Genomic DNA, 14,206 nt, shown 5'->3' on the forward strand with positions numbered 1-14,206 from the left:
ACTACGTATAAGTGCTCTTATTTATTCAATGTAAGTTAAACAGATTTAATTTTTTTCACAATGAATTACAATTTTAACAGGAGAGAGGTGAAGATATCCAGAATATGAGAAATGTTAACAAAGTTTTTTCAAATTAAAAAACAACCAATGATTTATATTTTAAAGTATTTCCAAGTTAAATGTGCTATTTTGCTATTCAGAACAAGCTCTTGTTATTTGCCATGTTCAGAATCTTTTTATATTTCTTTTTTCTTATTTTTTTCTTTTTCTTTAGAATATCATCTACTGTTGTTCTTCAAGGGGCATTAAGAGTAAAGCCCACTCTAAGACTTGTTATCTTAATACTGGAGTTCTAAAAAGGCAAATCCTGAACTTCTTAAAATCATGATTTAATGCCCTGAAAATTTCTAGAGATAGTTACTATAGAATAACCCAGTAATGGCAACCTGCCTCAAGTTGAGCAAAATCATAGTCTTGGAAATCAGAATTCCAGCTATGTAAATCAAAAGAAATGTAGTAAAATGCCAACATCATGAAGTGGGATAAATAAAAAGCACTGAGTTCTGAAATGCTCAAGAACCTAAATTCTGTTCCCAACTGTTCAAAAGGATAATACTATATGAGATTAGCTAACTCTGTTAAGCATACAACATCTGTGCCTATTTACCTACATCTATAATTCTCTCAGGGGAATGTAACTAGTTACAATTAAATTAACCTTCTTGGGCACTCAAATAATATTAAGGTTGCATCCAATTCTAGGCCAAATTTTATTGCTAAAGGCGGCTTTGACTTCTGTTTCCTTGGTTGCTTCACATTTCCAGTTTCTTCTTAAAGTACTACTACTAGTTAAGTCCATCAGTAGATTGCTTTGTGATATTAAATTTACAATTCTTCAAATGTATTGGAAAGTAATCATTTTACATAATACACATTTGCTTTATGATTTACTTTCAAAGGAATCTCTTGCCTCCAACTCCAAAGATAGCTGATTCTCTAGATGACTTCCTTACATACTAATCAAGAAATCTAAGGGAATAAAAGAGCATTAATACCTCCCTGCATCATCTTTTTAAAAACAATAATTATTTATTGTTTGATGGAATGAACACAGTTACCCCTAGGATTGTAGTATCATCCCATTTTAAGTATACTGATATTTCATTCAGTAAATATTAACACATTGACTACCACACTAGGAAAAAAATTTTTTCCTTGGGGCCACAGTGTTTTATTACGAAAATAGAATAAAAACTTGTAAAACAAAATGATCCTTTCTAATCTAATGAAAAATTTGTTGGTTTTTTCCTGTGTTTTTTTCATTAAAAAAGTAAAAACTTGGAAATAAATCATGTGAAAACTTGAAAAATAGTTCAGAAGGGTAAAATGTTTTTCTTGTCAGGCTTAAGTGTAATTTAAAGGTAAACATAAATAGAAAAATGAAATTTATTGACTTCTATTCATTTAGTCCACTTTTTTAGAATTAAATGTCAATATTAATTGCAACAATAAAAACAGCAACAAATAAGATTTTCACAAACCAACCGCAGGGTTTTGCCCAGGTTTTGCTTCATGAGGCCTTGGGCTCAAAACTAGCATGAGTTAAATACAACTCACATGGCAGTTAATGTGTTAAAAACACCTGCTATATGCCAAGCACTATTCTAGATACTAGTGATGGAACAGTAAACTTTCATCCTTTGAATACTAGGAGGTTTACCAATTTGCAGCTACCTGGTCTCATTTGAATTCCCTGGAGTCAATTCAGCACAATCACAGAATGGTACAGAACCCCAGAATACCTAGTTCAACCCTCTTCTTTATAGATTTTAAGAATCTTTAATCCTGAGATGTAAAATAATTTCTCTCAGATAACATAGCTAGTTAATAGCATTGTATGTTTTTTATTCTTTCAGTCATTCAGCAAACATTCTCAAATCTTTTGTATTAAAAAGATGAACAATGACAAAAAAATCCTTCCTCAACCTCAAAAGATTTCTCCAGTAGTCATCTTATTTTTCTCTGACTCTACTTTTTTGAAAGGGTTGACTTCTTACTTTCCTTTCAACACACTACAGTCTTAACTTTAGGACTCATAACTGCATTGATAGTGCTCTCACCAAGGCCACCCACAGCTTCATAATTACTTTATCCCTGGGGCACTTTCTAATCCTTACCTGTCATATCTCTCTGTAGCACTTGTCATTATTAGTTACTCTATTCATTTTAAGTGTTTTCTTACCTCTGGATGCCATATTCTCCTGGTTTTATTCCTATTCCTCAGATCATTTCTTAGACTTCTTCATAAGCTATTCTTTGTCATTCCTCTTTTAAATTTTGGTGTTCCGCGGGATACTTGTCACCTTTTTCTACATATTCTCCTTGAGCAGTTTCATCCACTTTTCATCACCTGTTGCCATCTAAATGCTGAAGACTCGCAAATCTTTATTCTTGTTCAGATTCTTTCCCTAGGCTTTGAACTCATACATCCAACTGCCTACTAGACATCTCCAGGATATCTTTTAAGGATCTCAAAATCATTGTCTCTAAAACTGAACTACTGCTAACTGCATTTGTTCCTGTTTCTTATTTTGGTGACTTGTACCACAATACAGCTAAGAGGTGACTGACTACCTAGAAATTTAGGAGTAATCAACAGCCTCTACCTCAATTACTCCCTAAATTCTATCCATTTTACTGCTTTAATTTATCCTACATCTGTTCACATCTTTACTGCTAACATTTTATTTTTAGGCCCTCATTCTATATTATTCCTATGGCCTTTGTTAATATGTAAGAAAATACAGGATAATGATTCAGAACATGAACTTTAGAGTCATACAGCCCTAGGTTTGGATCCTTACTCTGTCACTTAGAATCTGTGGGTGCTCTGAATACCAGTTTCCTTGTCTGTAAAATAGGAGTATTCCCACTGACTTCATAGGGTGATTGTGAGATTTAAATTTTTGATCCTTAGAACACAGTACTTGGTACATAATAAACTCTCAACAAAAGATTGTATCTACTCTTAAATGGCCTATTTCACATCATTCTCTATTGTGTTTACAGTATGATTCTTTTACACAATATGTTAGCACTCCCATGGTAAACTTCTTCTTTAGTAGTTCCTTATTGCCATCAGCATAATATCCAATTGATGTAACATGGCATTTTAAATGGTCTTCCATGGAAGTGGAAATGGATCCTATTTTCCTCTTTAGCTTTTTCTTGTTACTCTTTCCCCTATTTATACCCTAGCTGTAATAAATTAACAGTTCCTCAAAAGCACCTCCAAGCTTTTGAACATCTGAGCCCTATCTGGAATACCCTTTTTTATAGCTAGATAATTTTTGTCCTTCAGAACTCAGCTTGCATGTTATATTTGGGAACCCTTCCATGACTACTTTTGACTTTTAGTTAGATTTTCCAACATAGGGTTCATGCTCTCTCCCACCATAGCACTCCTTACACTATATTGCAGTTGCCTGTTCCCACCTCTGTTTCCCTCAATGCATTGTGAATGTTTAAAGAAGTTCAAGGACTGTTGATGTTTGATTATTGGATAGATGTTCATCTGCAAAACATTAAAGGTTCTCAAGAGGGTATCATTTTTACTGTTCTGCACAAAATGAGCTCGTGTCTTCTTCCAAATACTGCACTTACATTAGCAAAAGAAAACGTGTGTAATTTTTGAAGTATTATTTGAGATATGAAGATCTCAAAAAGGAATTAAGTGCTGTCATTTGTATAAAATAAAGTTGCTTAAAGAATTTTAGTTTAATAGAATACTTTTCAAAGTAGTTTCTATGTACATCAGCCTTTGCTCAGGTAATTACTCTCCATTACTATTTTAAATGCTGATATCTCCATTTATCTTATTCATTAGTGAGAAGAATATGAGTTCTAATATCAGACAGTCCTGGTTTCAATCTCTTGCTAATAATGACTACTTCTTAAAATCTATATGTAAGCCCTAAACCAGTGCCTGACACGTTGTAGGTACTCAATAAATTTAAATTTCCTTTTATATTTTGTAAATGTTGTTCTATATGGGATATTATCTAGCCATCTAATTAAATCCTGTTTATCTATCCAATCTTAGATTAAAGCCCATCTTCCTATAAAGGGTCTTCTAACTCAACTCAATCTACTACAGTTAGAGTAAACATAATAAATGTGAACACTTAATCTCTCTAATCGGTCTGTCTGCTAGAATGTTAACTCTTTGAGGGCATGGACCCTATCTTAAATTTATCTTTCTTCCCCTAACGTTTTGTAGACTGCTGAGATATATGGGAGAAGTTCAGGACACATTTGTTGCTTAATTTATTTTTATCAATGTCAGCCTAAGTAAACCATATTTATAAAGGAAAATCTGTTCGGAGCAATCATACTAAGCATTCCATAGCTAAACAGAACTGAGTGTTTGAGATTGTCAGTTTTGCTGCCCCTTCTGTTAGGACAGATAATAAAGAAATGGCCATACTAATTGGTTCCCAACAGCGAATTTGGTTTTACAAATTTCCTTGACAATAAACCAATTTGGCTATTTTCTGTGTATTATTTCCTATGGATCAGTTGTCTAGGATATTGTAACTCATGCTTGAAAATTTGAATGTCTTACAGGAGGATTTGTTGGTATTGAGGAAAACAGTGAAATCCTTTTTGGCTGTTTGCCAACAGTGCCTATCTAATGTTAATACTCCAGTGAAAGAACAGGTAAGAAATTATCAGTTAATAGCTCTTTTTTTTTTTTTTTTTTTTTTTTTTTTTGTTGAGACAGAGTCTCACTTTGTTGCCCAGGCTAGAGTGAGTGCCGTGGCGTCAGCCTAGCTCACAGCAACCTCAAACTCCTGGGCTTAAGCGATCCTACTGCCTCAGCCTCCCAAGTAGCTGGGACTACAGGCATGCGCCACTATGCCCGGCTAATTTTTTCTGTATAGATTTTTAGTTGTCCATATAATGTCTTTCTATTTTTTAGTAGAGACGGGGGTCTCGCTCTTGCTCAGGCTGGTCTCGAACTCCTGACCTCAAGCGATCCACCCGCCTCGGCCTCCCAGGGTGCTAGGATTACAGGCGTGAGCCACTGCGCCCGGCCGATAGCTCTTAATAAAAACAACTCAAAAGCATTAGTGAATAGTAATTTCACTAATGTAATCTTTTACAAATTTTTTGTAAAAATATAATTTTTTATGGCAGTTCTTAGCATACATGTCCCTTCCCAACATTTATGGGACCTGGGACAAGAGTGTAGATGTAAATATGTCATAAAGCAAGCTGACAACTTGTTATATAAAATACATTCAGCCGGGCCCAGCAGCTCACATCTGTAATCCCAGCACTTTGGGAGGCTGAAGCAGGAGGACTGCTTGAGGCCAGGAGTTCAAGACCAGCCTGGGCAACATAGTGAGACTCGTCTCTACAAAAAATTTTTAAAAAACATTAGCCGGGTGTGATGGAACACACCTGTAGTCCAGCTAGTCAGGAGGCTGAGGCAGGAGAATCGCTTGAGCCCAGGAATTCAAGATTACAGTGAGCTTTGATCAGGCTACTACACTCCAGTCCGGGCGACAGAGCAAGACCCTGTCTCTAAATAAAGCAAAACAAAATACATTCTGTCTTTTGACAAGTATACTCTTACCAACTGAAAGGCCAGCTTGAAACTGAGAGTGCTTGACTCCTAAGAATTCTGTACCAAAAACATTGACAGTCTAGGGAGCTGAACTATGGCCTATCCTCTTACTATCTAATCTTCAGCTCCTTCACATACCAGTCAAGCTCACACATGTATGTGAATACTTCAGCCCACATATTGAAAGTCTGTCAATACCACCCACCCAAACAGCTCCCTCTTTACTACCCTGGGGCATAGAAGTATGCACACTGGAGATGCAGTATACCTAGGGAAGAGGCCTTTGCAGGGCTTAAAAAGAGGATCAGGACTGTTGTTAGGGCAAGGAATCCCTGAGCCCCTATACTTGGACAATGGTGTAGAAGTATGGTTTAGTAAGCAGGTAGGCATAGCCTATTGGTCCAACAGATTGCTTACCCCTTAGAGAGGGAGGGGCACATCCCAAAGAAGGTCACGGTGGGCCAGGGAAGTACTGTTTCCATGATGTGATTTTTTTTCTTTAATTATATTGTCCTATTAAGGAGTACTTTTGTATAAAACAGAATACACCTATTTCTTATTTTAATATTGGGCTAGAAAAAGAGTCTAGTTAAAAGCTACAGTATTACTTGTCCTTTGTTATTTCTTCTTCTTAAAAATATGTTGTCACAGGTCTCTTCTTTGTTGGGTTATCAGCATTTAAAGTGGAAACAGAGGCCGGGCGCGGTGGCTCACGCCTGTAATCCTAGCACTCTGGGAGGCCGAGGTGGGCGGATCGTTTGAGCTCAGGAGTTCGAGACCAGCCTGAGCAAGAGCGAGACCCCATCTCTACTAAAAATAGAAAGAAATTATATGGACAGCTAAAAATATATATAGAAAAAATTAGCCGGGCATGGTGGTGCATGCCTGTAGTCCCAGCTACTCGGGAGGCTGAGGCAGTAGGATCGCTTGAGCCCAGGAGTTTGAGGTTGCTGTGAGCTAGGCTGACGCCACGGCACTCACTCTAGCCGGGGCAACAGAGTGAGACTCTGTCTCAAAAAAAAAAAAAATAAAAATAAAAAAATAAAGTGGAAACAGAGATTATATTTCCTAAACTTTATGCTGTAGATCTTCAGAACCCCACCCCTACTGTCTAGAAGTACCCAGCTCTGGCCATTTAAGCCAAAAAATCTACTGTTTCTGCATCAGACCTGCTTGGTGATGTCCAAAACTATGGCCTGGTGAAAAAATATACCTGTAGATTCTCTTTATGCTCCCCCTTCTTTTCAAATGGCTCTTCCTAAATATTTTAATGTATTTCATGATTGTGCAGTCAAGGCATGAACTGCCATGATTCTTGCTGGAGTTGGACAGCCAGGTATACAACCATCCCCAAATAAATGCCTAAATTGTGTTTTCCATAGAAATCAAGTTTGGGTGGGGGGTAGGTGGATTGTTCTAAGATGTAAGCCCTCTGTTAACCCACAATAAAATCTTTCACCCAATCTATTAAATAGAGCAAATTTGGCAACATACTTGTACTACTTTATCTTTCATGAAATGTGTTGAAAGTTCAATAATATGATTAAATTTGTTGGGAGGCTTTTAGATACTGGTTTTTATATGAATGGTCTACTATGGTCATGCATCGCTTAACGACAGGGATACCTTCTGAGAAATGCAACAGTAGGTGATTTCATCATTGTGTGAACATCATAGAGTGTACTTATACAAACCTAGATGGTATAGCCTACTATACACCTCCAGCAGTGGGGAACCAGCAGCCTCAAGGGTATATGTGGCCCTTCAGATCCCCAAGTGTGGCTCCTCAACCAAACCCAAACTTCACAGAAAGGATTTGTTCTGTAAAATTTGGATTCAGTCAAAAGGCCGTTCCCCATCCCTGGGTGAGTATTTATATGTCTAAACACAGGAAAGGTATAGTAAAAATATAGTATCAAAGATAAAAAATGGTATACCTGCCCTATACATTATCATGAATGGAACTTGCAGGACTGGAAGTTGATCTGGGTAAATGAGTAAGTGATGAGTGAATGTAAAAGCCTAGGACATTACTGTATATTCCTGTAAACTTTATAAACACTGTACACTTAGGCTATAGTAAATTTATAAAAAAAAATTTTCAATAGTACATTAACCTTAGCTTACTATAACTTTTTTTTTTTTTTTTTTTTTTTTTTTTGAGACAGAGTCTCACTCTGTTGCCCAGGCTAGAGTGAGTGCCATGGCGTCAGCCTAGCTCACAGCAATCTCAAACTCCTGAGCTCAAGGGATCCTCCTGTCTCAGCCTCCCGAGTAGCTGGGACTACAGGCATGCACCACCATGCCCGGCTAATTTTTTCTATATATATTTTTAGCTGTCCATATAATTTCTTTCTATTTTTAGTAGAGATGGGGTCTCGCTCTTGCTCAGGCTGGTCTCGAACTCCTGAGCTCAAACGATCCGCCCACCTCGGCCTCCCAGAGTGCTAGGATTACAGGCGTGAGCCACCACGCCCGGCCAGCTTACTTAACTTTTAAACTTTACAAACTTTTTAAACTTGGACACTTGTTATATATAACACTTAAACATATTGTATAGCTGTACAAAAATGTTTTTTCTTTATATCCTTATTCTATAAGCTTTTTCCTGTTTTTAAATTTTTTTTTTTTACTTTTTTAAACTTTTTTGTTGAAAACTAAGACACAAACACACTTTAGACCTATGCAGGGTCAGGATCATCAGTATCACCATCTTCCATGGCCACATCCTGTCCCACTGAAAGGTCTTCAGGGGCAGTGACATACATGGAGCTGTCATCTCCTATGATAACAATGCCTTCTTCTGGAATAGCTCCTGAAGGACCTGCCTGTGGCTTTTACGGTTAACTTTTTCTTAATACATTGAAGGAGTACACTCTAAAATAATGATAAAAAGTATAGTATAGTAAATATATAAACCAGTAACATAGTCATATGTTATCAAGTATGTACTGCACATAATTGTATATGTTATATTTTTATATGACTGACAGTATAATAGACTTGTTTACAACACCATCACCACAAACACGTGAATTATACATTGCACTGTGAGGTCATCGTAGCTACTGTGTGACCAGGCCATAGGAATTTTTAAGTTCCATTATAATTTTATGGGTCCACTGTCATAGTCCATCATTGACCAAAATGTCATTATGTGGCGCATGACTGTATTAGAAATTTTTTTATATTAGATTTTTTAAAAAGAATCCCAAATAGTAGCTTACAGATATATATTACTGCATTATAATTTGTCAAATTATAGTGTGTCTTGAAACTTATGCTATTTATTTGATTAAACAGTATATAATTCATTTCTAACCTCTGTCATAATCTGTTATATCAATTTGGTATTTTAAGGGTTGAACTAAACTCATTTTTAAAAGTTCAAGTCAAAATATCCTAATCAGCTATTTTTGAGTTAATATAGCCAGGTAAAAGATTATAATTTAGGGGAAAAAAATCTTAAATATGACAAGCTTTTAATGAGAAAAAGTAGTTTTATTAAGTTTGGAAATTTAAACCACATAGTTGTAATTTAAATACTTAAAATTTATACTATGGTACTGCTATGGAACTGTTTTGATTTGGTATGTTGTCATTAACATTGATTTGTTATATCTCTATTTGTACAATATTTTGTTGATGAACAATATTTTTTTGATGAATTCCCTTTGCATTCCAGGCTTTCATGTTACTCTGTGATCTTTTGATGATTTTTAGCCACCAATTAATGACAGGTGGCAGAGAGGGCCTTCAGCCTTTGGTGTTTAATCCAGATACTGGACTCCAGTCTGAACTCCTCAGTTTCGTAATGGATCATGTTTTCATTGACCAAGATGAGGAGAACCAGAGTATGGGTATGTGTAGCTACCATCTTATCAATATTGATTTTGTTTTACTAACCCCAAAAGATAGTAGGGGAAAAAAGTCAAATTCAATCCTAAAACTTACTGAGATTTCTTTCTTTTAAAAAAGTTAATAGTAATATATTCATATAATTCAGAAACCAACAGGAATAAAAATGTACGTAGTGAAGTCTCTCTCCTTTAACTTTGTACCTCAAAGATTTTTTCCTATCATGATATAGCAAACTTCCTCAGTCATTTTCTAACAGCTACATAGTATTTCTTTGTGTAGATGTAGCATAATTTATATAATCCACCTTACACTGTTTGACATGGCTAGTTTCCAATCTTTAGCTACTATAAACTATCCTATAATGAATAATTGTATACATCTGTCATTTCCCACATGTACAAACGTATATGAAAGACGGATGTTGTTTCTAATTGAATGTCCAGGTTCATAATTTTTTTAAGGGAAAGCATCCACTTTCCTTTCTGTTCCTCAGTGGTCATCGTATATTACTTAAATGAACAAAATATAACTAAGATATTAAATGCTGAAAGACTATTATCAAACCTCACTAGTCAAAATTGTGCTTAGCCTCTAGAATAAGTTAGCAAAATTAGACTGAATTGTTAATGATTAGTTATAAATAAATGTCACTTAGAATAGGTTATTTGCAAATAGATGATTAAGCTCTCTAAAATAATGTAAAAAGCATGTCCGATCCACAGATATATTTGGTGCTATTAGAATTTTTTTTTTTTTTTTTTTTTTTTGAGACAGAGTCTCACTCTTGCCCAGGCTAGAGTGCCATGGCGTCAGCTTGGCTCACAGCAAACTCAAACTCCTGGGCTTAAGCAATCCTCCTGCCTCAGCCTCCCTAGTAACTGGGACCACAGGCATGCGCCACCATGCCCGGCTAATTTTTTTCTATATATTTTTTTTAGTTGTCCAGCTAATTTCTTTCTATTTTTAGTAGAGACAAGGTCTTGCTCTTGCTCAGGCTGGTCTCGAACTCCGGAGCTCAAACAATCCACCTGCCTCCGCCTCCCAGAGTGCTAGGATTATAGGCGTGAGCCACCGCATCCGGCCTATTAGAATATTCTTAACAGAATATTTTAGAAAGTACTAGGCTGTGAAACAGTGTGTTTTAGAGTCTATATTATATTATATTTGTCAGGAGACAAAATTTATCTGCCACTTATCTTAAGCAAAAAGATTTCCAACTTCTCAAAGCACTGATGGTTCACAACAGGACTAATTAGTAGAAAGGAAAGAAAGAGATTCAGAGTAAGTTCTTTTATGAATATGTACATGTGAAGAAGAGAAGAAAGCTCACCCCAAGGAACGGCAGGCCAGGACATGAGAGTGTCAGTAAAGAGCCTGAAACAAATGTTATCATCCAAAGCCTTGTTGGAAAATGTTTTCTAGAATAAGAAATAGGCAACCCAGTGGAGTGTAAAACTAAAAGATTTGAGGAAGAAGCACTACTTGTTTTGAAAGTGTTTGATAGGATTTTTTTAAAAAATGATATGTGCACAACATGGTTTGTAAAATATTTTATTTCTCATCTGATAATGTAACCATGGTTAGGACAAGCACTAAAATTATTTCCTTCATATATTTCCATTACTCCCCCAAGTATTTTTGTAAAAGAAAATTTTTTCCATGTCTTAAAATTTTTCAGAGATTTCTTCTCTGTGGAAGTATGTTAGCACATAAGGAATATTAAAATAAGAAAAGACAGCATGTTTAAAGTAAATAGATATCTTACTATTATGACAAAAGTATCAGAAAAACAATTTTTTTATACAGTTGTCCTTTGGTATCTATGAAGAATTGGTTCAGGGACCCCCACAGATGCTCAAGTCCCTTATGTAAAATGGCATAGTACGGTCAGCCCTCCCTATCCAAGGGTTCCACATTCGTGGATATGGCGGGGAGACTATATTGTTTGCTTATCTTACTCAATCTTTGCTATGATGGTCTCCCTAGAAGATAACTTTAGTGCCTATTAAGTGTTTGATAAATGTGTAACTAAATGCAGCACCCAAAAATAATTAATCAGTGTAAGATTTTTCTCCCATCAGTAACTGAATTGTACCTATTTATGAAGTTATAATATTAACCTAGTTTTCAATTATACAGATTTTCTGCACTGTTTTCCTGGAATACAGTGATAAAATTTATAACTAACTTATTTTCTGTGGTTAGAGGGTGATGAAGAAGATGAAGCTAATAAAATTGAAGCCTTACATAAAAGAAGGAATCTACTTGCTGCCTTCAGCAAACTTATCATTTATGACATTGTTGACATGCATGCAGCTGCAGACATTTTCAAACACTACATGAAGGTATAGTTTCGTATTCTTATTTTCTCCTTCCATCTAAATGACAAATTTGCAATTAAAATGAAATGATGATGATGATGATGATGACAGAAGCTAAAATTGACAGCTTTCATCTATGTAATGTGGATGATTTTCTGAAAAAATTTCTTTTATATGTTTTTTTATTAGTCTGTGCCATTGTATCAATTCCATTGAGTAGGAGTTCCTAGCATTTATATGAAAGAATATACTCACTTTCTGGCTGTTTTCATTTTTATAAGCTCCATTTTGTTCCTGACCCTCTGAAAAAGCAGTGCTCAGATTTCTTAATGGTATGGCCTAACAGGCACAGATAGGAGTGAACACATCTCAGTTTTCCTGTATTTGCCTTGTGCTTATGTCACAGAGAATATTCTGTATTGCCCATATTCAGAATATTGTGTGTGCCATTTGATCTACTTGTATCTTCATCCATATTTGGGAATGGCCCGATTCCAGCTATGATATAGTATAGCTAATTCATCATATTTTGCTGAAAAACTGCCATGTGGTGAGCACTGTGCTGGTAGCCAGAGGTTTAACACATTAACTGCCATGTGAGTTGTATTTAACTTACGGTAGTTTTGCGCCCAGGGCCTTGTGAAGCATATGTAACTCACATCTGTCTCTTCACCTCGGGAGCCTCGAGAACTATTTTTCAAGTTGCATATAACTCATGCACAGAAAACAATAAAAAATAACAAATTTTTCAGTAAATTAGAAAGGATCATTTTGTTTTTGAAGTTTTTATTCTACTTTTGTAATAAAACACTGTGGCCCCAAGGAAAAAAAATTTTTTTCTAGTGTGGCAGTGACTATGTTAAGACGTGATTTCAGCAGTAAGAAGCTTATAGATTATTGATAAAGTAACTGTTATTTGTTCTGTTTCAGCTCATTTTTCTCTATTTAGTCTACAAAGAAATCATGAAAGAATTTTCCAAACTATTGATACACAGATAGACTGTGATATTTGCCTGTTGAACATTTCTAAAAGAAAATACCATATGTTAGTAAACTTCTGCTTGCTCTTAGTGACCATTTCATTTCTAAGTATTCACAAGCACTGCTTTTATGATGTATTCTGTAGTCTTAGATTCAGCATCAAGCTCACTAATATATTGTTCAGAATAGTTATTCTTTATCCTGATTTTGCATCAGTCATCTAGAGCATTATTCCAAATTACATGTTCCCGATTCCCTGAATGAGAATATCTAGGGTAGATCCTAGGCATTTTTGGGGAACCGCTCTTTAATTTTTCATATGACTTTCTTTCCCTTTCTAAACTCAGAACTATGATTATCTGTCTCTATTTAGGACTATTATCTATCTGCCTCTAGCATTTTTTCTATTTTTCTCCATTCCTTAAAGAGCACAGTGTTCCGTAATCTGTGCTAGTTTCCTTAGGACATGATTCATCCAGCCTAAGAAACATTCCTTTGGAATGACTTGATGCTCTCATTATCTCCTCACTAAACCTGGATCTCAGTTCCATTTTAAGGTGTTTATGTTACTCTTTTTATATATTAGGCCATTAAATATGAAACATCCAATTTCAAATAAGCTTTGTTTATGATATCTCAAACAAGAAGCAGTACAAATATGCTCCTAAACTATCGACACAGTTTTGCCATCTTTTTTTTTTTGAAACAGAGTCTTGCTCTGTCACCCTGGGTAGAGTGCAGTGGTGTCTCTGTAGCTCACTGCAACCTCAAACTCCTGAGCTCAAGCAATCTTCTTAATCTCAGCCGCCCAAGTAGCTGGAACTACAGGCACACACCATGACATGCGGCTAATTTTTCTATTTTAGTAGAGATGAGGCCTTGCTCTTGTTCAGGCTGGTCTTGAACTTCTGAGCTCAAGCAATCCTCCTGCCTTGGCCTCCCAGAGTGCTAGGATTACAGGCATGTGCCACCACACCCAGCCAGTTTTGCCATCTTAAGGGTAGCTTGTTTATGCCAGCAGTGAAGAAGCCTGGAGGGTGAGTGGCCATGAAATCACAAAAGGTGTTTTCCACAGCTCGTTGAGAATTGAATATTTTTCCTTGCAAGAAGTGGTCCAAAGCCTAGAAGAAATGGTAGTCAGTTGGTGCAAGGTCTAGTGAATAAGGTGGATGACAGGGAGTTTCCAAGTACAGCTTCTGTAGTTTGAGCATCCTTGTTTGTGCAACATGTGGTCGAACGTTGTCTTGCAAGAGGATTGGACTATCTCTGTTGACCAGTGTTGGCTGCTTAATCTCAGGGATCCTCATCATTTCATCTAATTGGTTGCAGTAGACATCTACTGTAATTGATTGACAAGGTTTCATGAAGCTATAGTGGATAATACCAGTACTGGACTGCCCAACAGACACCA

At 36.1% G+C, this 14,206-nt stretch overlaps 1 protein-coding gene across 1 annotated transcript in view; it reads left to right on the forward strand.

Annotated features, from left to right (window-relative positions):
- Positions 1-14,206, forward strand: part of STAG1 (STAG1 cohesin complex component) — a 346,671-nt gene that overhangs the window by 307,981 nt on the left and 24,484 nt on the right. The window contains exons 23-25 of the mRNA XM_069473208.1: positions 4,627-4,719; positions 9,318-9,492; positions 11,699-11,838. Of these exons, the coding sequence (XP_069329309.1) occupies positions 4,627-4,719; positions 9,318-9,492; positions 11,699-11,838 (408 nt within the window). The remainder of the gene's footprint in view (positions 1-4,626; positions 4,720-9,317; positions 9,493-11,698; positions 11,839-14,206) is intronic.

This window comes from Eulemur rufifrons, chromosome 7, assembly GCF_041146395.1.
Source record: "Eulemur rufifrons isolate Redbay chromosome 7, OSU_ERuf_1, whole genome shotgun sequence".
NCBI lineage: Eukaryota > Metazoa > Chordata > Mammalia > Primates > Lemuridae > Eulemur > Eulemur rufifrons.